The sequence below is a fragment of the Hypanus sabinus genome, chromosome 8 (genome assembly GCF_030144855.1).
Source record: "Hypanus sabinus isolate sHypSab1 chromosome 8, sHypSab1.hap1, whole genome shotgun sequence".
NCBI lineage: Eukaryota > Metazoa > Chordata > Chondrichthyes > Myliobatiformes > Dasyatidae > Hypanus > Hypanus sabinus.
In genome coordinates, this window is record NC_082713.1 from 83,556,413 (window position 1) to 83,579,861 (window position 23,449).

Here is a 23,449-nt window from a genome sequence, read left to right on the forward strand (position 1 = left end):
TCAAAATGCCATGATGCTCTCTTCAGAGAGACACTGCTCCACTTTTGAACCCAACAGAATGGGCAGCGACATCCATTGGAGCATGACCTTCAGGGAGCTTTGGACTTGTGGTGCACATGCATGGAAATCTGAGATTTCCTGTGACACCAATAGCTGATGGCTCTCTTTAGAACTGCAAGCTGTCTACCAGTGAGATTCAGCTCATTTAAAGTTTTGCTTTACCAAATATGTACATATAAACCACTCAAGATGATCAAAATTGTTGGTACCTCATTACTATTTCCTTTTGTACAAGAAATTATAATTCACTACCATTAAACTTTCCGTAGATCAAATGAATGAAGTCTGATTTTTTGACACAAACAGCTGCTGAAAATTAAATGTCACTCCACTCTTTAAGGATGGAGGCAAAAGATAGGAAATTATAGGCCATTTAGCCTGACTTCAGTGGTTGTCAAAATATTAAGAGTCCATTATTAAGGATAAGGTTTTGGAGTACTTGAAGGCACACAATAAAATAGGCCAACGTCAGAACGGAACTTAAAGGAAAAGCTTGGCTGAGAAATCTGTTAGAATCCTTGAGGAAATAACATGCAAAGTAGACAAAGGAGTGCCTTTGGATGTTGTTTTACTAGGATTTTCAGCAGGCAAATTTACAAGGTGCCACACATGAGGCTGCTAAACAAGATAATAGGCCATAGTTATGACAGGAAAGATATAAGCACTGACAGAAGATTGGCAGGAGTCAGAGAGGTGGAATAATAGGAGCCTTTTCTAGTTGGTTTCCAGTGACCTGTGGTGTTCTGCAGAGGTTGGGTGTTGGGACCGCTACTATTCAAGATTCAAGATTCAAAAACGTTATTGTTATTCTAACCATATATCAGCTCTGCAGGGCAGAATGAGATAGCGTTTCCCAGGAGCAGTGCAATCATAACATAACAAATGCAACACTAAATAATAAACATAACAATAAATAGGAAAACACAACAGTCACATGTCAGTTAAAAACAAGTTATAAGTGTCCAGTGCAAGTTAAAAGTGTCCAAAGCAGAGTCAGGTAGAGCAGTTATTTAGCAGTCTGACTGCCTGTGGGAGGAAGCTGTTTAGTAGCCTTGTGGATTTAGTTTTGATGCTACTGTAACGTTAATCTGATGGCAGAAGAACAAACAGTTCATGGAGAGGGTGTAAGGGGACTTTAATGATGTACCGTGTCTTCTGGAGGCATCAACTCTGAAAGAGGTCTTGGACAGAAGGTAGGGAGATCCCAATAACCTCCTCTGCTCCCCTAACCACCCTCTGCAAAGCTTTTTGGTCGGCAGCACTGCAGCTGGAGTACCAGGTTGTGATGCAAAAGGTCAGCACACTCTCAACCACGCCTCTGTAGAATGTAGTTAAGATGTTAGTGGAGAGTGACGCCTGTTTAAGCTTACTTAGAAAGTGCAATCTCTGCTGGGCTCGTTTCACAATCCCAGTGGTGTTCCTGGACCAGGTGAGATTGTCTGAGATCTGCACCTCAAGGAACTTGATGTTTTCCACTATCTCCACTGTGGAGCCGCTGATGCTGAGGGGTGTGTACTCAGGCTGAGACCGTCCGAAATCGACGATCATCTCCTTGGTTTTGGTGACATTAAGCATCAAGTTGTTGTCACTGCACCAGCTCTCTGGGTGTTTGACCTCCTCCCTGTACATTGTTTCATCATTTTTGCTGATGAGCCCCACCACTGTGGTATCATCAGCAAATTTAATGATTAGTTTCTCCTTGAATCTGGCTGCACAGTCATGTGTTAGCAGTGTAAACAGCAGTGGGCTGAGCACACAGCCTTGTGGGGATCCAGTGCTCGGTGTGATGGAGTCAGAGATGTTCCTGCCAACACAGACTGACTGTGGTCTCTCTGTCAAGAAATCCAGAATCCAGCAACACATGGCAGTGTTAAGGCCAAGCAGCAACAGTTTCTCCACTAGTCTCTGCAGGATGATGGTATTGAATGCTGAACTGAAATCAATGTACAGGATTTTGGCATACGTGTCTTTGTTGTCCAAGTGAGAGAGAACTGTGTGCAGTGTGGTGGATATTGCATCCTCCGTAGAGCGATTTGGACAAGCCATTCAAAACATTTCATCACTATGGGGGTCAGGGCGATGGGACGGTAATCATTCAGACAGGCTACAACTGGTTTCTTTGCTACAGGGATGATTGTGGAGGTTTTGAAGCATCTGGGGACAATGGCTTGACTAAGGGAGATGTTGAAAATGTCTGTCAGGACATCTGCTAATATATCAGCACATTCCTTGAGCACACGTCTAGGGATGTTGTTGGGGCCTCCCGCTTTTCATGGGTTGATCCTGGTAAGGGTCCTCGGTGTTTGCTCTGAATCAATGATTGGAGCCGGCTGGTCAGATGGTAAGAAGGGACTGGCTCTCCCCCTTGCTGTAGTGTTTGATGCTTCGAAGCGTGCAAAGAATTTGGTAAGCCTGTTAGGAAGAGAGGCGTTGCTGTCATCAGTTTTCTGCTTGATCTTGTAGTCTGTCAGAGTTTGAATTCCCTGCCACATCTGTCTGATGTCACCTGTGTCACAGAAGTGTCCATGTATTTTGCCTGCGTAGGCCCTTTTCGCTTTCCTGATCCCTAGTGAAAGCGCAGACCTGGCTGAGCGAAGCGCACTCCTGTCCCCCGATCTGTAGGCTGTGTCCCGGGCCTTCAGTAGTGAAAGCACCTCTGTTGTCATCCATGGTTTTTTATAACCACGTGCAGTGAAGGTTTTCATCACGGTGACATCCTCCTTGCATTTGGCTATGTAGCTGATTACTCCTCAATGTCTATATGGTCATCATAGGAGGCTGCTGTTTTGAATATGTCCCAGTCTGTGTGCAAGAAACAGTCCTGTAGTGCTGAGGCTGCTCCTTTTGGCCAGACCCTTATCTGTCTTTGCTCTCACACGTTTAAGCAGTGGTTTATATGCTGGTGTTAATATGACAGATATGTGGTCAGAGTGGCCAAGATGGGGGTGGGGGTGGGGGCTGCTTTGTATGCCTGTGGTGTGTTTGTGTTGTCTCCCCTGGTTTTGAAATCCACATATTGCAGGAATTTGGGGAACAGAGTCTTTAAGCTGGTGTGGTTAAAGTCCCCAGCAATCACCACAAAGCTCTCAGGATGTGTAGTCAGTAGCTCACCGATGGCTTCATGTAGGACTCCCAGTGTTTCATTAGCATTAGACTCAGCATTGGCACTGGGAGCTACGTAAACAGCTGCTACAAGCATAATGGTGAATTCCCTCGGCAGATAGAATGGCCGGCATTTCACAATGAGAAATTCAGCCAGCGGTGAGCAGTGTTTAGCAGCTACTGTAGCGTTCACACACCAGTCTTTCGTTTATATAAATACACAGACCTCCTCCTTGGCTCTTGCCGGAGCTAGCTGCCTCTCTGTCCGCACGAAACGACTGCCGTGTCCAGTATGTTGTCATGGAGCCAGGATTGCGTTAAGACATACACACAGCAGTCTTTAAATTCCTTGCGTGTTTCTCTCAGCAGACGCAGCTCATCCAGCTTGTTGTCGATGGAGCGGACATTTGAGAGCAGGAGGGACGGTACCGCTGGCCTGGTGGGGTTAGCTTTTAGCCTGGCATGGATGCCAGCCCTCTTACCCCTCCCCTGTCTTCCCTCAGCGCTTTCGCTTCCTCCTCCCTCGGGAAGCAGCCGGCTTGGTAGTGGATAGTAGTCCGTAGTGGCGTAAACTGTCCATGTCACACCAGAACTCGTCAGTTTTTCCTGATGTTAATGAGCATATTTCGACCGTATGTCATGCATCTAGGACAAACAGAACAAACACTAGATACACTCATCGCTCCATGAGGGGCCGCTGTGTCCATGTGTGCCGCCATCTTTCGTCCATGTGCCATTCATGTTGTATGTCAATGATTTGGATGATGGAGTTGATGGTTTTGCGCCAAATTTGCACATAATACAAAGATAGTTGGAGGGGTGGGTAATGTTGAGGAAGCAGAGAGTCTGCAGAAGGACTTGGACAGATTAGGCTAACAGGCAAAGTGGCAGATGGAATGTAGTGTTGGGAAATGTACAGTGATGAACTTTGGTAGAAGGAATAAAGGCGCACATTATTTTCTAAACGGTTTGTGAATTCAGAAATTGGAGGTGCAGAGAGAATGGGGAGTCCTCATGCATAATTCCCTGAAAGATAAGGAAATCTTTTAGGGAATCCCTTAAAGGCTGAATACGTAATAAGGAAGGTAAGTGCAATGTTAGCGTTCATTTCAAGAGCGCTAGAATATAAAAGCAAGGGTATAATGCTGACGATTGACAAGGCATTGGGCATGCCACATTTGGTCAGTTTTGTGCCCCTTATCTAAGAAAGGCATTGGAGAGGGTCCAGAGGAGGTTCATGAGAATGATCTTGGGAATAATAGGGTTAACATGTGAGGAGTGTTTGCTGGCCCTGAACCTGTACTTGCTGGAGTTTAAAAGAAACATTTAAACCTACCAAATATTAATAGAGTGGATGTGGAGGGGACGTTTCCAACAGTGGGAGGATCTAGGATCAGAGGGCACAGCCTCAGAATAGGATATCCCTTTAGAACAGAGATGAGAAATTTCTCTAGCTGGGAGGTGGTTAACCTGTGGAATTCATTGCTACAGACAGCTGCGAAGGCCAAGTTATTGGGTATGCTTAAAGCACAGGTTGATAGGTTCTTGATTAGCAGGAATCTCAGTTTACAGGAGAAAGGCAGAATAGCATTTGAGAGGGAAAATAAATTAGCCATGTTGAAATGGCACAGGAGACTCAATGGGCCAAATGGCCTAATTCTGATTCTACATCTTATAGTCTTATGAAGTTGAAGCACAAAACTAAAAAATAGACAAACAAAATTCTGTTTTGAAAATACTTTTTTATATTTCTTTAAAGTATCCCAAAACATTTGAACTCATTGCTCGGTGATACATGGGAATTCCCAACAATAGCTGAGAGATGAATGATCAGTTCACTGCTTTTGTTTGCAGGGGAGTAATGCTGGAGTGGATTTGGAGAGTTCCCTATGTTAAGGATTTGTTTAACATCTAATGAAAAGCTAATAGTTTCTACATTGCAGCAGTCTTTCAGTGCTGTAATGGAGCTTCTGCTTAGGTTAGACGATCACACCAGACTCAAGTTTGATCCACAATTTTGTTTATCATGCGTTAAGTACCATTAAAATGAAATAAGATGCTAATTAAACTGAGACACTTATTTCTAAAATATATGTTTACACAGAAAACACTCAACTGCAACAGCTGAAAACACATTGAGCCTAGGTAATTAAAACATCATTATGTAGAAAGAATGAAGCACACAATAATTAAATTGTGCTGGTATAGTTCAATGTAACAAAAGGTGAGCTACAATGGAAGAAGAGTTGCATCAAGGATGGCATGAATGCATGTTTCTCAGGCTTGTCATTACACAAGATTTAGATCACAAATGCATAAAGAAAGTTAAATGTAAATTATTTTAGCTTGTTTTCAGGATTGGGATCTAAATAAATAAAGGAGTCACTTACATATGTATATGGCAGCAATTTTTGAGGGTACCTGAGTAAGAATGCTGGGTTCCTTCACTGGACTGAACAGAAGTCCCACCAATGGCACAGATGCCTTCTCTCCTGTTGATGGCCATTCTGAATGTTTTAGCAACATCTCTGTTTTTCAGATCTTGAACAATCTATGAATTAAAGTGGTATATGGGAATATTTCAGTGTAAATAGTTAACATGAGGCACAATTTTGTGCTTAATTAGCTAAGCATCCAAATAATTGTTTCCCTATGGCATAAGTACAATAGTGCCATGGTGTGCCATTTAACATGCCACTTAATTATCAGTGTACCTTATTGTCATGATAATTCCATCCCATTCAGCTGACTTAAGTTCAAATGATAACAAGTGAATCCTTTTCTACAGTGACAAATCCAAGATACAATTATATTGCTTATGTTTTCTACATTCTCCTAGACAATTAAATGATATAGATCTATAAACTAGCTCATTTACAGTGCTTAACTGCTAGAAGAGATGTACACTTTAAGAAACAAGTTCCTCTCAAAAAATTTTCTGCATTTTATAATCCAACTGCATCCCTGAATCTTGAATAGATGTGCAACAAAACAAGACAATCAAGACTTGACCGAAATTACTTGACCAATATGGCCCTGAAATGGATGCGAAGCAAGTAACACATCTGAACTATAACAAATGAACAAAGTGGACTGGCATCTACGTATTGCCAACTCAGTTATCTGTGTGTTCCTGTGCGTTGACGCATTAACAAAAGCAGTGGTGCACAATAAACAGCCTGTGTTTATACAAGGGATTTGATGAAGTTAGTTTTGTGGCCAAAATGAGAAGACAAGCTGTTACTTTGAAGTTGTGTAACATAACCACATTAGTGTGCTTTCATTACCTTCAGTGGTAGCCATGTTCATAATTTATCTGTTATAATCAGAAAAAAATAATAAATCACATCATACAGAAATGTTAAACCTGGGTACAAATACAATCGAATAGACATTTCCCAAAATTCAGAATGTTATTAATAGCATCATCAATTAAAATGAGAGCTATATTTTTGATTTTTTAGTAATCTCAGTTGGTTTACATAGAATATAGATAATCTTTTAACCTCTACACAATCTAACAAAGTCATCAAAATCATAGGAACTGACTGACCACATGACATCTTGATGAGTCATCAAACTAATAAGTACGTGTTTACTGCCTCTTCAACCACTGATTTAACTTCCTACATCATTTCCATCCCTTGATTGACAAGGGACATGACTAGCTTGGACAGTAGATCAAATTCAATGCAAACTATACCTTGCTCTTAGATGCAAGTCTGTGCATCTCCCTCTACAACTGGAGAATTAACTTCATCATCATCAGACCTCTGGCAGTGAGGAATGGTAACTGCAGCTCCACCCCACCTACCACCAACAAAGATGCATCTCTGGGCTGCTCTACCCTCTATGCAGATGTATCAGTGTGGCTAATCACAGCTCCAACACCATCTTTAAATTTGCTAATGACACTACTGACACACTAACAAACTTCTACAATGTACTATTGAAAGTATCCTGATCATGTTCTGATATGGCAATTCAAATGTGCAAGAACATAAATAGCTGCAGAGTGTCATGCAATATATCATGGGCACATCCCTCCCTGCTATTGCTGGTATCTACAGGAGGTAATGCCTCAAGTAGGCAACATGCATCAGAGATCACTTCCCACCTAGTCTATGCCATATTTAGCTACCATCAGGCAGAAGAAACTTAAGCCTGAATTCCCACATATCCAGCTTCAAGAATATCTACCTCCCTTTCAACCATCTGGTTTATGATCCATCTGGCAAAACTAATCACTAATACTATTATCACAATAGTATTGAGGCCTCTGTTGGTCAAGGATGACCATGGATATTGTACCCTAGCTGTCTAGATACGCATGCCTGAGCAGTACGACATTGGTAGCAAGCTGTTGCCCACATCTGATGAACCTAAAGGACTGGCAGAGACCAATACAGTTTGGTACCAGCAGTGCTGCAGGAGTTGCCAGTCGGCACTGAACTCATTGTAGGGCTGTCTTAGGGATTCCAGCTCCATAATTTTCCCTTGGGGTTTACTTCCGAAGCCTTCCCCGTGAGTGGGTATACCTGCAAGGTAGTGAAGATTTGAGGTCAGAGATTTCCTTCTCCTGGATGAGCTGCCAACCATGGCTGATGAGCCCCATCTGCCCGAAGTGACTGGTTTTAACCAGTTCCCAGTAACCTGCCTTTGCCCCTTTTCCTGTTAGTAGAACTGGTTCCGCTGGGCTTAGCAGCTAAGCCCTATGTGAAGGCCAGAAGCTGGACTTGATTGTCAGTGGCTATTTCAGGTGCACACCGTTGGGCGCATTTAGTGGCAGCTTGTCCCCATTACCACCCCAGCTATAACAACCTTAACAATATTATGACCACTTTATATTAAAATAAACTTCTTTTCCTTTGTTCTAATGTTCTTGTTCTAATGCCTTTCTTGTACAAATTGTGTTAAATTCATGTTTAATTGGTACGTTTCTTGTGAATGCCAATTATACGATGCTATGTGACTGTAAACTGTGATGTTGGTGTAATACATTTTCCATTGCACTTGTGCATGTGACAATCAACTCGAAAAAATTTGAACTGCATTTTCCCCATTCCTGATATCCAACTATCAGGAAATTCAGGACTCTTGCATACTTCCAACCTTACTGGTTCATCACTAGTGGTTTTCTGGTTGCATCCCATTATTAATTTCTATAAGAAGTCCAATAACAGAGCAAAAACTAGCTGAATTCCTCAGTCGTTACCATGAGGAATTTGCATGCTGAAACCTGGCACAGGAACAGTTAGGTACATTTATTTGGTTGACCATGAGAGGAATGGCTGTGAGGAAAAGATTTGTTTTAATAACTTGGACTCACTTTACTAATTATATATTTACTTAAAAATTTAAGGGTTATCTAACTAACCATGTTAGTGCTATTCAGGTTAAGGAAATTCATCCTTACAGAATTCAAAAAATCATCACCTAAAAATTTGAGATACAGAATAAAATTCACTCTCACTGAATTTATGTGAGGAAAAGATATACAAACCAAGTTTTTTTTTCAGTTCATTCTTCTTGGCACATGCATAAATAATATTACAGAAAATCATGATTGGGGTCTGCTTTCATGGAACACAATGCCCCCCCACCAAATAATGTAAATGTCTCTGTTTATTATTGGCTGATTGGATTTTAGTTCTTTAATGCTTGTGAATTTAGGAACATTCATGTGCAATCAAATTCCTTGATAGCTGGTAAAGCTGAAGGTGACTTGCTGCTTATCGGGCAGATTTGCTATAGCCCGCTCAGATGATAGCTTTATGTTTTACTAATGTTGATCCTTGCCAAATTGGATAGTTATGGAAGTTGATATCAGAATAACCAAGTGCAAGCACATATTTGACCCATATACCAGAAGTACTGATAGCTTGTCAATGTGATTAGCTTTAGCACAATCAAATGAGCTTATCAGTGAAACAAAACACTTCATATAGCAAATCCTATGTCAAAGCCATAGCTTACTAACCTACTTTTACAAACAGTAATTCCAAACTTCTTAATGGACTTCAAAAGGTTGCCCTAAACTACTCTAGCAACAGTAGAATGACTTTGAAAATAGAGGCAATCTATTAACATAAGAAGAATAGCTCAAGAGTTGGGATAAGTACTCTAATAGAATGTGACTTGTGGTCTTCCATGTGTGGTTGTACTAGGTTACTATACGTGTATGACAAAGCCAACAAAAAGGCAGGCATAACTGGGACCCATGCGGGTGCCATGGCTACACCTTTGGTTTGGAGGAAGTGGGAGGAGCCAAAGGAGAAATTATTGAGAGTAAGAACTAATTCGGCTAGACAGAGGAGAGTGGTGGTAGAGGGGAATTGGTCCCAGTTATGCCTGCATTTTTGTTGGCTTTGTGGAACAGTCCATGTTCCAAGCCTATACAGGTACACCCACATGGGTCCCAGTTATTCCTGCCTTTTTGTTGGCTTTGTGGAACAGTCCATGTTCCAAGTCCATATGGGTATCCATCCCCCTCTTTTCCTTCGCTACATCGACGACTGCATTGGCACTGCCTCCTGCACACATGCTGAGCTCGTTGACTTCATTAACCTTGCCTCCAACTTTCACCCTGCCCTCAAATTTACCTGGTCAATTTCCGACACCTCCCTCCCTTTCTTGATCTTTCTGTCTCCATCTCTGGAGATGGCTTATCTACTGATATCTACTATAAGCCTCCAGACTCTCACAGCTACCTGGACTATTCCTCTTCCCACCCTGTCTCTTGCAAAAATGCCATCCCCTTCTCACAATTCCTCCGTCTCAGCCGCATCTGCTCTCAGGATGAGGCTTTTCATTCCAGGACGAAGGAGATGTCATCCTTTTTTAAACAAAGGGGCTTCCCTTCTTCCACCATCAACTCTGCTCTCAAACGCATCTCTCCCATTTCCCACACATATGCCCTCACCCCATCCACACACCACCCTACTCAGGATAGGGTTCCCCTCGTCATCACCTGCCACCCCACCAGCCTCCGGCTTCAACGTATAATTCTCTGTAACTTCCACCACCCCCAACGGGATCACACTACCAAGCACATATTTCCCTCCCCCCCTTCTGCTTTCTGCAGGGATCGCTCCCTATGCGACTCCCTTGTCCATTCATTCCCCCCCCCATCTCTCCCCCCTGATCTCCCTCCTGGCACTTATAAGCAGAACAAGTGCTACACCTGCCCTTACACTTTCTCCCTCACCACCATTCAGGGCGCCAGACAGTCCTTCCAGGTGAGGCAACACTTCACCTGTGAGTCGGCTGGTGTGGTATACTGCGTCCGGTGCTCCCGGTGTGGCCTTTTGTATATTGGTGAGACCTGACGCAGACTGGGAGACTGTTTCGCTGAACACCTACGCTCTGTCTGCCAGAGAAAGCAGGATCTCCCAGAGGCCACACATTTTAATTCCATGTCCCATTCCCATTCAGATATGTCTATCCATGGCCTCCTCTACTGTCAAGATAAAACCACACTCAGGTTGGAGGAACAACACATTATACCGGCTGGGTAGCTCCGACCTGATGGCATGAACAATGACTTCTCTAACTTCCGTTAATGCCCCTACTCCCCTTCTTACCCCATCCCTGACATATTTAATTTTTTCCCCTCTCTCTGCCCATCACTCTGCCTGTTCTCCATCTCCCTCGGGTGCTCCCCTCCCCCTTTCTTTCTCCCTAGGCCTCCCGTCCCATGATCCTTTCCCTTCTCCAGCTCTGTATCACTTTCGCCAATCACTGTCTGGCTCTCAGCTTCACCCCACCCCCTCCAGTCTTCTCCTATCATTTCTCATTTCCCCCTCCCTCCACTACTTTCAAATCTCTTACTATCTTTCCTTTCAGTTAGTCCTGACGAAGGGTCTCGGCCCGAAACGTCGACAGTGCTTCTCCCTATAGATGCTGCCTGGCCTGCTGCGTTCCACCAGCATTTTGTGTGAGTTGTTTCAATTTCCAGCATCTGCAGATTTCCTCGTGTTTACCCACTATGTAATAAACTGGTTCCCCTTCAATCTTTCTTCTTTCACGTTAAACCTATGCCCTCTTAAGAATTTCCTACAGTAGGAAAAAGACTTATCATTCACCTTAAGTGCCCCTCAAGATTTTACATACTTCAATAACTTCACCCCTTAGTCTCCTACCCTCCAGAGTAAATAGCCCTACCCACTTATGTCCCAGCAACATCCCTGTGAATCTTTCCTTTACCATTTCCAGATTAAGGACTTCCTCCTATAGCTGAGCAACCAGAACCAAGCACAATACTCCAGGTGCGCTCTTTCAAGTGTCATGTGAAACTGTAACCCAATATCTCAACCTCTATGTTCACTGCCCTGACCGATGGAGGCAAGCAAGCCAACAGCGTTTGTCATCACCTTGCCTTTATGTGTTGCCACTTAAAAGAAGTGACATTTACAGAATAAATACAAAAACTTCTAATCTGAAGCTGCATGTTCTAAAAATGTGCCAAATGCAAGGATTGCAATACCATAATACTCTTTCAAAAACAGTGCTCAAAGTAAAAAACTCTGCTTAAATTTAGACCACCACTCAGAAATAACATTAAAAATGGGCAAATGAAGTCATGTACAGCAACTTTATTCCAATATTGTACAAGAGCTCAAAGTTGAAGTAAAAATTTATGTTATTATTTTTTATACATATGTATTACCATATACTACTTTGAGATTAATTTTCAGAATCAGGTTTATTATCACCAGCATGTGACGTGAAATTTGTTAACTTAGCAGCAGCTTTTCAATGCAATACATAATGTAGCAGAGAGCAAAAAAATTAAAACATAATAATAAATAAACAAGTAAATCAATTACGTATATTGAATAGATAAAAAATGTGCAAAAATTGTATATTCAATGTCCATTTAGGAATCGGATGGCAAGGGGAAGAAGCTGTTCCTGAATCACTACGTGTGTGCCTTCAGGCTTCTGTACTTCCTACCTGATGGTAACTGTGAGAAAAGGGCATGCCCTGGGTGCTGGAGGTCTTTCACAATAGATGCTACCTTTCTGAGACACCGCTCCCCAAAGATGTCCTGGGTACTTTGTAGGCTAGTACCCAAGGTGGAGCTGACTAGCTTTACAACTTCCTGCAGCTTCTTTCAGTCCTGTGCAGTAGCCCCTCCATACCAGATAGTGATGCAGCCTGTCAGAATGCTCTCTATGGTACAACTATAGAAGTTTTTGAGTATATTTGTTGACATGCCAAATTTCTTCAAACTCCTAATAAAGTATAGCTGCTGTTTTTATAACTACATCGATATGTTGGGACCAGGTTATATACTCAGAGATCTTGACACTGAGGAACTTGAAGCTGCTAACTCTCTCCACTTCTGATCCCTCTATGAGGATTGGGATGTGTTCCTTCATCTTACCCTTCCTGAAGTCCACAATCAGCTCTTTTGTCTTACTGACATTGAATGCCAGGTTGTTGCTGCGGCACCATTCACTAGTTGGCATATCTCACTTCTGTATGCCCTCTTGTCACCACCTGAGATTCTATCAACAATGGTTATATCATCAGCAATGTGTATATAGAAAGTAGAGCAGTGGGCTAAGCACACACCCCTGAGCTGTGCCAGTGTTGATTGTCAGCGAGGAGGATATGTTATTACCAATCCGCACAGACTCTGGTCTTCTGGTTAGCAAGTCGAGGATCTAATTGCAGTGGGAGTTACAGAGGCCCAGGTTCTACAACTTCTCAATCAGGATTGTGGGAATGATGGTATTAAATGCTGAGCTATAGTCAATGAACAGCATCCTGACATAGGTGTTTGTGTTGTCTAGGTGGTCTAAAGACATGTGAAGAGCCATTGAGATGGCATTGAGTTGGCAATAGGCAAATTGCAATAGGTCCAGGTCCTTGCTGAGGCAGGAGTTCAGTCTAGTCGTAACCAATCTTTCAAAGGATTTCATCACTGTCGACATGAGTGATACCGGACAATAATCATTAAGGCAGCCCACATTATTCTTCTTAGGCACTGGTATAATTGTTGCCTTTTTGAAGCAAGTGGGAACTTCTGCCTGTAGCAGTGAGAGGTTGAAAAAGTCCCTGAATACTCCAGCTAGTTGGTTGGCACAGGTTTTCAGAGCCTTATCAGGTGCTCCCTTGGAACCTTTCGCCTTGCGAGAGTTCACTCTCTTTAAAGACAGTCTGAGATGGAGATCACAGGGTCATCAGGTGCAGCAGGGATCTTCACAACTGTAGTTGTGTTCTCACTTTCAAAGCGGGCATAGAAGGCGTTGAGTTCACCTGGTAGTGAAGCATCGCCGCCATTCATAGTATTTTGGGTTTCACTTTGTAGGAAGTAATGTCTTGCAGACCCTGCCAGAGTTGCACATATTTATAGGAAAATAAAGAAATACAATAGAATTTACAAAAAAACTGTACGTACAGACTGACAAAAAACCGATGTGAAAAAGATGACAAATTGTGCAAATAAATAAAATACCCAGAACATCAGTTGTAACAAGTCCTTGAAAGCGAGCCTGCAGTTGTAGAATCAATTTAGAAATGTGGTGAGTGAAGTTATCCACATCAGATCAGAAGTATGATGGTTGTAGGGTAATAACTGTTCCTGAACCTGGTGGCGTAGGGCTTAAGACTTCTGTATCTCCTGCTAAATTGAGGTGGCAAGAAGAGAGCATGGCCTGGAATGTGAGAGTACTGGATGATGGATGCTGATTTCTTGTTGCAGCACTCCATGCAAATATGCTCAATGGTGGAGAGGGTTTTGCCTGTGATGGATTGGACTGCATCCACCACTTTCTGTAGCCTTTTCCGTTTTTGGCTATTAGTGTTTCCATACCAGACTGTGATGCAACCAGTTAGGATACACGCCACTGTTCATCTACAGAAGCTTGTCAAAGATTTTGGTGAAATGTGGAATTGATGCAAACTTCTAAGTGGAAGCATCATCATGTGATAGCACTTACGAGCTGGTCCCAGGACAGGTCCTCTGATATGATGATACCTTGGAATTTAAAGCTACTGGCCTCTTCCAGCTCTGCTCCCTAAAGGAGGACTCCCTCATGGACTGCCAGCTTCTTCCTGTAGTCGATAACCAGTTTTGCTGACTGAGTGGCATCACTCAACCAGATTTTCAATCTCTCATATTCATCAGCCAACAGCAGCGGAGTCGTCAGCAAACGTAAATACAACATTGGAGCTGTACTTAGCCACACAGTCATAGGTATAATGCCAGTAAATAGGAGGCTAAGCACACACCCTGTGGTTCACCTGTGCTGACAGTGAGCGTGGAGATGTTATTGCCAATCTGTACTGACTAGGGCTGTCAGTCGGATCCAGTTGCAGAGGTACAGTTCTTGGAGTGATGAGTTGAGGGTGTGAGAGTGTTGAATGCTGAGTTGTAGTCAATGAAGAGTATCCTGATAATATGCATCTTCATTGTCCATGTGTTGCAGAGCTGAGTGAAGAGCCAATGAAGTGGTATCTGGTGTTGACCTGTTGTGACGGTAGGCATATTAGCGTGAATCCAGGTCACTCCTCAGGCGGGAGTTGATATGCGTCATGACCAACCTCTCAAAGCATTTCATTACAGTTGATGTATGTCAGGGGTTCCCAACCTTTTGTATGCCATAGAGCCTTACCTGGGGGGGTAATCGAAGGGTCTGTTGACCCCAGGTTGGGAACCTCTGATGCAAGTGCTACTGGTTGATAGTCATCGAGGCAGTTTCCAACCAGTTGACTGGCACAGGTCTTCAGTACTCAGCCAGGTACGCCATCTGGGCTGGATGCTTTTTGTGAATTCGCCCTCCTGAAGGGTGCTTGCTCTCATGTCAGCTTCAGAGACAGAGTTCACAGGGGCATCAGGGTGTGTGGGAATTCGTGAACATGTCTCCATTCTCAGTTGGTTAAAGCACAGAAAGCATACAAAATCTTGTGTTTCATCTTATCAATGCAAATATTCCCACAATGCAAACAAAACAATCTTGCTGATATGAGAGCTTGATTTCAAAAGAAACAGTTTGAAAAAACCTATTTCTGGTCTGATGTTCTAGCCTTTACTCAATATAGACTGGAAGAATACTTGATATCAAGATATGAACTAGAATGGCCAGCTGAGGATGCCACCCAGCCTGAAATCCCAATTAGAAGGAAAAGGAAGTAATAAAATTTCCTTCATTTGTAAGCTATTAGTGCAAAAACATGAGCCAGGACGTGTGGGAAATTCATGCTAAATGTTTTTCTGCTGCACAGTTGTTAATCGCATGTAGGAACAATGTAACTTGCAGAGACATAGAAAGCTATGTACTCTGCTGTCTACAATACTATAATCTGAGGCGTTTCTAATCATTCTTTAGTAGCGAGTACTGCAGTGTGTTTTAAAACACTTTCAAGACAAATTTTAGCTTATGTTAAAATAATGTTCACTCCTCCTCCCCTCCAATCCCCATCACAGAGCAGCTTCTAACACCAAGTGAAGGCCAAGATACCTGATGTCTTGCTTACATTTTTGAAAAAATGATAGAGCAACATGCCAATAAATATATTCCTGATTGAATAGTGCTTTTAATGACCAATTAATACAATTCACCAATCAATCAATCAATTGGCTAATCTATCAATTCACCAATGACACCATTTTTGCTGGCAGAATCAGGAACTAGACGGATCAGTCTGTAGAGTGGTGTTGCAATAACAACCTTGCACTCAACATCAGCAAAGCTGTGGAATTATCTGGGGACCAGGAAGGGGAAGTCAAAGAACACACACCAGACCTGACTGTACTGGAATGAGTGAGCAGCTTCAAGTACCTGCGTGTCATCATCTCAGAGGATCTATCCTGGGCCCACACATTAAGGCAATCACAAAGAAAGCATACCAGCAGCTAGTGTGGAAGTTATGGTAAGACAAGGGTTAAAGATACCATTCAAACAAGGATAACTGTGGTGGTGTGTTGTCAAACCCAGCCAAGTGAGACTGCCGGAACCAACCTTGCCCACTACAGACAAATAAACGGGGGTGACTACAGCAATGTGCACTCAAGGCAGACAAGTGAGGTCTCTGTACCGAGACTTTTCCAGAAAGGCCTTGCGTTCTGCAGGCTGAAATCAGAACGAGAGACTGTTTGTTGAGACACAGCATGAAGCTTTAAAGGAGCTCAGTTGCTTTCAGCTTTCTTTCTACAGGCTGGAATCAACATGAGAAAACATTTGTTGGTGAAGCAGAGGAGAATTTAAAAAAAAATTAAAAGTTTAAAAAAGAAACAGGTAGCAGGGTGACTAACAGGAAAGGGAAAGGGATAGCCAGCCATGCAGAGTACCCCTGTGGCCGTTGTCCACAATAATAAATAAACTGCTTTGGATACTGTTGGTGGGGGGTGGGTGGAACCTACCAAAGGGAAACTGCAGTAACCAGGTCTCTGGCATTAAAGAGAAGGGAGGGGTGGTAGGGGAAGAAGTGGTAGGGGATTCCATAATTAGAGCTGAAAGCTGATTCTGCGGATTTGAAAGAGACACCCAGATGGTATACTGCCTCCCAGGTGCCAAGGTCAGGAATATATCTGATTGGGTTCACAACAAGTGGGAGGATGAACAGCTGGAAGCCGTGGACATAATGATACCAACGACACAAGTAGGAAAAGAGATGGGGCCCTGAGAGAGAATGTAAGGAGTTAGGTAGAAAGCTGAAAAGCAGGACCTGCAGTGTACTAACCTCTGGATTGTTGCCTACGCAATGTGCCATTGAGGGTAAGAATACAATGGTTTGGCATGGCTGAGGCATTGGTGCAAGGGGCTGGGCTTCAGATTTTTGGATCAAAGGATGGGTTACACCTGAACCCGAGGGGGACCAATATCCTAATGGGCAAGTTTGTTAGAGCTGTTGGGAAGGGTTTAAACTAATTTGGCAGGGAAGTGGGAACCAGAGCGAAAAGGTTGAGGATGGGTCAGTTAACGCTGAACTAGATGCAGTGCGTAATGAGGCTGTGAGGAACGAAAGACAGATGATAGAGTAAAACTGCAGTCAGTAGGACGAGTTAAAATGTAATAGGAGCCAAATTAAAATGGATGATGAATACAGGACTGAAGGTTTCAATGCACACAGAATACAGAAGTAGATGATCTTGAGGCGCAATTCGAGATTGGCAGGTATGATGTTGCAGGCATTTCTGAACCATGGCTGAAAGAAGATCATAGTTGAGAGCTCAACATCCAAGGATACACATTATATCAAAAGAATAGACCGGCAGTTAGGCAAAGGTGGTGGGGTGGCTCTGTTGGTTACAAATTGAGATCAAGTCCTTGGAAACAGGTGACATAGGACCAGAAGGTGTAAAATTCTTGTGGGTAGAGTTAACAAACTGCAGGGGTAAAAATACCCTGATGAAAGCAATATACAGGCCTCTGAGCAATAGCCAAGTGTGTGATTACTATGTGTAATTACTATGGGAGACAGAAATGACACATACCGTAAAAAGTGAAATGTTGTGATAATTATGGAGGATTTCAATATGCAGGTAAAATCTGGTTGGTACTGGATCCCAAGAGAAGGAATTTGTAGAATACCCATGAGATGGCTTTTTAGAGCAACTTATGGTTGAGCCCAACTGGGGAATGGGAATTCTGGATTGGGTATTGTGCAATGACCCAGATTTGATTATGGAGCTCACGGTAAACGAATTCTTACGAGCCAATGATCATACTATGATAGAGTTCACCCTGCAGCTTGAAAAGAAGATAAAAATCAAATGTATCAGTATTACAGTAGATTAAAAGCAGGGAGCTGGCCAAAGTTGATTGGAAGGGGATGCTAGCAGGGGTGACAGCAGACAGCCGTGGTTGGTGTCTCTGGGAGAAATTCAGAAGGCATGGAAAGATGCATCCCAAAGATGAAATATTCTAAAGGGAGGATGAGGCACATGTGACTGACAAGGGAAGTCAAATACAACCCAAAAGTAAAAGAGAGGGTATATATCATAAATTAGTGGGAAGCTTTTCCAAACTAACAGAAGACAAAAAAAAGCCATAAGGAGAGAAAAGATGAAACATGAAAGAGAGCTGGCCAATAATATAAAAGAGGATGCAAGAAGTTTTTTTAAAGGTAAATAGAGAGTAAAAGAGAGATGGCAGCGGATATCGGGCCCCAGTGGTGCTGCCAACATTGCTGCCTCTCTCCCAGATGAACAAAATCTTTTACGCTTGGTTCAATGTCGCCAACACTGAGCCCCTGAGGCGACCTGCACCTTGGTCGTCTTTGAGGCTGAGGTATGCAGATGTTTCCATCCAGTGGACAGTTGCAAAACTGAAGGACTGGATGGCATCCCAGGACGGATACTCAGAATGTGTGTGGCACAACTGGCAAGTGTGTTTACACACATTTCTAAACTCTCCCTCTCCCAGTGTAGAGTGCTCTCCTGCTTCAAAACATCCACCATTGTCCCTGTACCTAAAAAGACCAAGGTAACATGTCGGAATGACTGTCACCCTGTCGCACTCACCTCAATAATAAGCAAATGCTTTGCGAGGCTGGTCAAGGATTACATCTGCAGTATGCTGCCACCCGCACTGGACCCCCTACAATTCACATACCAACACAACTGATTGACAGACGATGCAATAGCCACAGCTCTACACACCTTCCTTACACATCAGGAGAAGGATGCTTATGTGAGAATGCTGCCCTTGGACTACAGTTCAACATTCAACACCATAATTCCCTCCAGGCTCAACAGGAAGCTCATAAAACTTGGCCTTCACCCTGCCTTGTGTAGCTGGATCCTGGACTTCCTGTCAGATCGCCAGCAGGTGGTAAGAGTGGGCTCCCTCACCTCTGCCCCGCAAGGCTGTGTACTAAGCCCCTTTACTCTCTATATAACGCATGACTGTGTTGCCACCCACATTTTCAACCTGCTAATTAAATTTGCTACAATACTACACAGTGGTGTCGAGAAAACCACCTCCCTCTCAATATTACAAAAACAAAGCAGCTGGTTGTGGACCACAGGAGGAATGGAGATAGGCTAACCCCTATAGAAATCAATGGATCTGGGGTTGAGAGGGTGAACAGCTTTAAGTTCCTCAGCATACACATCACTGAGGATCTCACGTGGTCTGTACATACTGGCACAACACTTCTTTCACCTCAGACAGTTGATGAAGTTTAGCATGAGTCTGCAAATTCTCAGGACTTTCTACAGGAGCACAACTGAGAGCATCCTGACTGGCTACATCACTGCCTGGTATGGGAACTGTACCTTCCTCAATCCTAGGACTCTGCTGAGAGTGGTGTGGACAACCCAGCGCACCTGTGGATGTGAACTTCCCACTATCTGAGACATCTCAGATCGGGTGCAGGTTATTCTCAAGAGGGAGGGCAAGAATCCAGATGTTGTGGTCCACGTAGGATGAGTGAACGGGTCCTACGTAGGGAGTTCAGGGAGTTAGGTGCGAAGCTGAAGAGCAGGACCTCCAGGGTAACAATCTCAGGACTGCTACCTGTGCCATGTGCGAGTGAGGCAAGGAATAGAAAGATTAATACGTGGCTGAGAGGATGGTGTAGGAGGGAGAGCTTCAGGTTTTTAGATAATTGGGCTTTGTTCCAGGGAAGGTGGGATCTGTTCCGAAGGGACGGCCTACACCTGAACTGGAGCGATATTAACATTCTTGCAGGGAAATTTACTAGTGCTTCTTGGTGGGGGGGGGGGGGGGGGGTTTAAACTAAATTTGCAGGGGGCGGGGATCCAGAATGTGAGAGAGGATAGCGAGACAAAGAACAAAGGACAGGTGGGGACTACATGGTTCCGGAATATTAAGTGTGTAGCAGAGAAAGGTGAGGCGGAACAAGTGATAAGGAGGACACATATACAGAGGGATGGTCTGACGGAACATGGAGTTAAATGTGCAGAAAGAATAAGTAAATTTAGGAAGGACAACAAAATTCTAGGGGCGTATAGCCCAATGGGAGTTTGGGGAGCTGGGTTAAGGACAATAGGCAGAGATTCAAACAGAGAGAGGAGAAATGGGCTAAAAATTCTATATCTGAATGCACGAAGTGTCAGAAATAAGGCGGATGAGCTTGAAGCTCAGGTGCGAATGGGTAACTATGATGTTGTTGGGATAACGGAGACATGGCTGCAGGGAGATCAGACCTGAGAAATGAATGTACAAGGTGTTATGATCCCAGCCCCCTCCTTTGTGAGAATCGCAAGAGCACCCCTTGAGGGGGAGGGGTCAGTAGACCCAGGAAGTGAGAGAGAGAGAAACGTACCAAATTGCACGTTCCACCCAGGATACAGAATAAGATGCCAGCGACTATTGTCTCATGGAGACCATGTGAAAAGCCCTCGGGCAAGGTGGGCTGGTTGAGAGAGAGATTGCATCAACCCAACCTGATTGACACCTGCGACCCCGTGAGGAAGTATAAAGGAGAGTCTCAGGAGGACAGCCCCTCAGACTCACCCAGAAGACACGAGAGAGTGATCCCGCAGCAGCGGGAAGCCATTCTGAAGGAAGCCACGTGCGTTAGATTCCGGGATTGGAATTTGTGGCTGTAATCACGGAAAACCGCTTTTAACTAACATCGGGGAGAGGGAACCAACGCTCCCCCGATTTCACGGAAGATTCATCAAGACTTGGCAAGTTCTTTCTCTTCTCCCCCAATCTCTCTCTCTCGGTCGCCCCACGTGAAACCCAGCGATTTTCAAAGGGCTGAGGCCTGCAGACTTTTATATTTCCAACGGACAATCTATTAACCCCCAGACACCAGCAGAGCTCACTTCTTAATGATGATTATTACTATACCCGCGCTTTAGATTGAATGTTGACAATGTGCACTATCTGAATGTATGTATTAACCCTACTTTTGTGTCCCTTTACGAATAAAACGTTTGAAAATAGTGACATCAGACTTCAACGGACCTCTCTATCTTTGCTGGTAAGTTCTCCAGTTACGGGATTCATAACAAAGGGTATATGTGCTATTGTAGGAACAGAAATGTGGGCAAAGGGGGTGGGGTGGCCCTGTTGGTGAGGAATGAGATTCAGTCCTTTGCAAGGGGGGGGACATAGGATCAAGAGAAGTAGAGTTTGTGTGGATAGAACTGAGGAACAGTAAGGGCAAAAGGACCCTAATGGGTGTTGTCTACAGGCCACCAACCAGTAGCACAGATATTGGGTGAAAATTGAATAGGGAGTTAACATTGGCATGTGGCAAAGGTAATGTCGCAGTAGTTATGGGGGAGTTCAACATGCAGGTGAACTGGGAGAATCAGGTTGGTGCTGGACCCCAGGATAGGGAGTTTGTAGAGTGCCTACGGGATGCATTTTTGGAACAGCTTATAAGAGAGCCGACCAGGGACAAGGCTATTCTGGATTTAGTGTTATGTAATGAACAGGATTTGATAAGCGATCTTGAAGTAAAGGAGCCATTAGGAGGTAGTGATCATAATATGATAAGTTTTTATCTGCAATTTGAGAAGGATAAGGGCAGATCGGAGGTGTCAGTGTTGTAGTTGAACAGGGGAAACTATGGAGCCATGAGGGAAGAGCTGGCCAAAGTTAACTGGATGGATATCCTAGCAGAAAAGACAGTGGAACAGCAGTGGCAGGTACTCTTGGGAATAATGCACAAGGTGCAAAATCAGTTCATCTCCCGGAGAAGGAAGGATTCAAAGGGGGGAAAGAGGCCGCAGTGGTTGACAAAGGAAGTCAAAGATCGCATAGAATTAAAAAAAAGTATGACAGAGCTAAGGTGAGTGGGAGGACAGATGAATGGGAACTTTTTAAGGAACAACAGAACTTAACTAAAAAGGCAATACGGGGAGAAAAAAATGAGGTACGAACGCAAGCTAGCCAGGAATATAAAGGAGGATAGCAATAGCTTTTTTAGGTATGTGAAGAGAAAGAAGATAGTTAAGAACAATGTTGGGCCCTTGAAGAATGAATTGGGTGAAATTGTTATGGGAAACAGAGAAATGGCAGAAGAATTTAATGAGTACTTTAGATCTCTCATCACTAAGGAAGACACAAGCAATCTCCCAGATGTCTGGATGGGCCAAGGACATAGGGTTATAGAGGAAATGAAACAGATTGACATTAGGAAGGAAACGGTGATGAGTAGACTGATGGGACTGAAGGCTGACAAATCCCCAGGTCCAGATGGTCTGCATCCTAGGGTACTAAAGGAGGTGGCCCTGGAAATTGCGGATGCATTGGTAATCATTTTCCAATGTTCCTTAGATTCAGGATCAGTTCCTGAGGATTGAAGAATGGCTAATGTTATCCCACTTTTTAAGAAAGGAGGGAGGGAGAAAACAGAGAAATATCGACCTGCCTGCCTGACATCAGTGGTGGGGAGGATGCTGGAGTCCATTATTAAAGATGAAATAGTGGCATATCTAGATAGCAGTGATAGGATTGGGCTGAGCCAGCATGGATTTACCAAGGGTAAATCATGCTTGACTAATCTGTTGGGAATTTTTCGAGGATGTAACCAGGAAGTTAGACAGGGGGAGATCCAGTGGATGTAGTGTACCTCAATTTTCAGAAGGCATTTGATAAGGTCCCACATAGGAGATTGGTGGGTAAAATCAAAGCTCATGGCATTGGGGGGGAAGACATTGACAAGGATAGAAAACTGGTTGGCAGATAGAAAGCAAAGGGTTGCGGTGAATGGGTGTTTCTCGGAATGGCAGGTGGTGACTAGTGGGGTACCACAGGGCTCTGTATTGGGACCACAGCTCTTTACGATTTATGTCAACGATTTAGATGAAGGCATTGAGAATAACATCAGCAAATTTGCTGATGATACTAAGCTGGGTGGCAGTGTGACATGTGATGAGGATGTTAGGAGAATTCACTTGGATAGGCTGGGTGAGTGGGCAGATACTTGGCAGATGACGTTTAATGTGAATAGGTGTGAGGTTATCCACTTTGGGAGTAAGAACAGGAAGGCAGATTATTATCTGAACGGTGTAGAGTTAGGTAAGGGAGAAATACAAAGAGATCTAGGAGTCCTTGTTCATCAGTCACTGAAGGTGAATGAGCAAGTGCAGCAGGCAGTGAAGAAGGCTAATGTAATGTTGGCCTTTATTACAAAGGGAATTGAGTACAAGAGCAAGGAAATCCTCTTGCATTTGTACAGAGCCCTGGTGAGACCACACCTGGAGTATTGCGTACAGTTTTGGTCTCCAGGGTTAAGGAAGGACATCCTGGCTGTAGAGGAAGTGCAGCGTAGATTCACGAAGTTAATTCCTGGGATGTCTGGACTGTCATACGCAGAGAAGTTAGAGACTGGGCTTGTACACACTGGA

At 43.7% G+C, this 23,449-nt stretch overlaps 1 protein-coding gene across 2 annotated transcripts in view; it reads right to left on the minus strand.

Annotated features, from left to right (window-relative positions):
• Positions 1 to 23,449, minus strand: part of LOC132398274 (plastin-3-like) — a 156,298-nt gene that overhangs the window by 37,477 nt on the left and 95,372 nt on the right. For both annotated transcript variants that reach the window (XM_059977446.1, XM_059977445.1), the window contains one exon: positions 5,584 to 5,713. In XM_059977446.1, the coding sequence (XP_059833429.1) occupies positions 5,584 to 5,713 (130 nt within the window). The remainder of the gene's footprint in view (positions 1 to 5,583; positions 5,714 to 23,449) is intronic.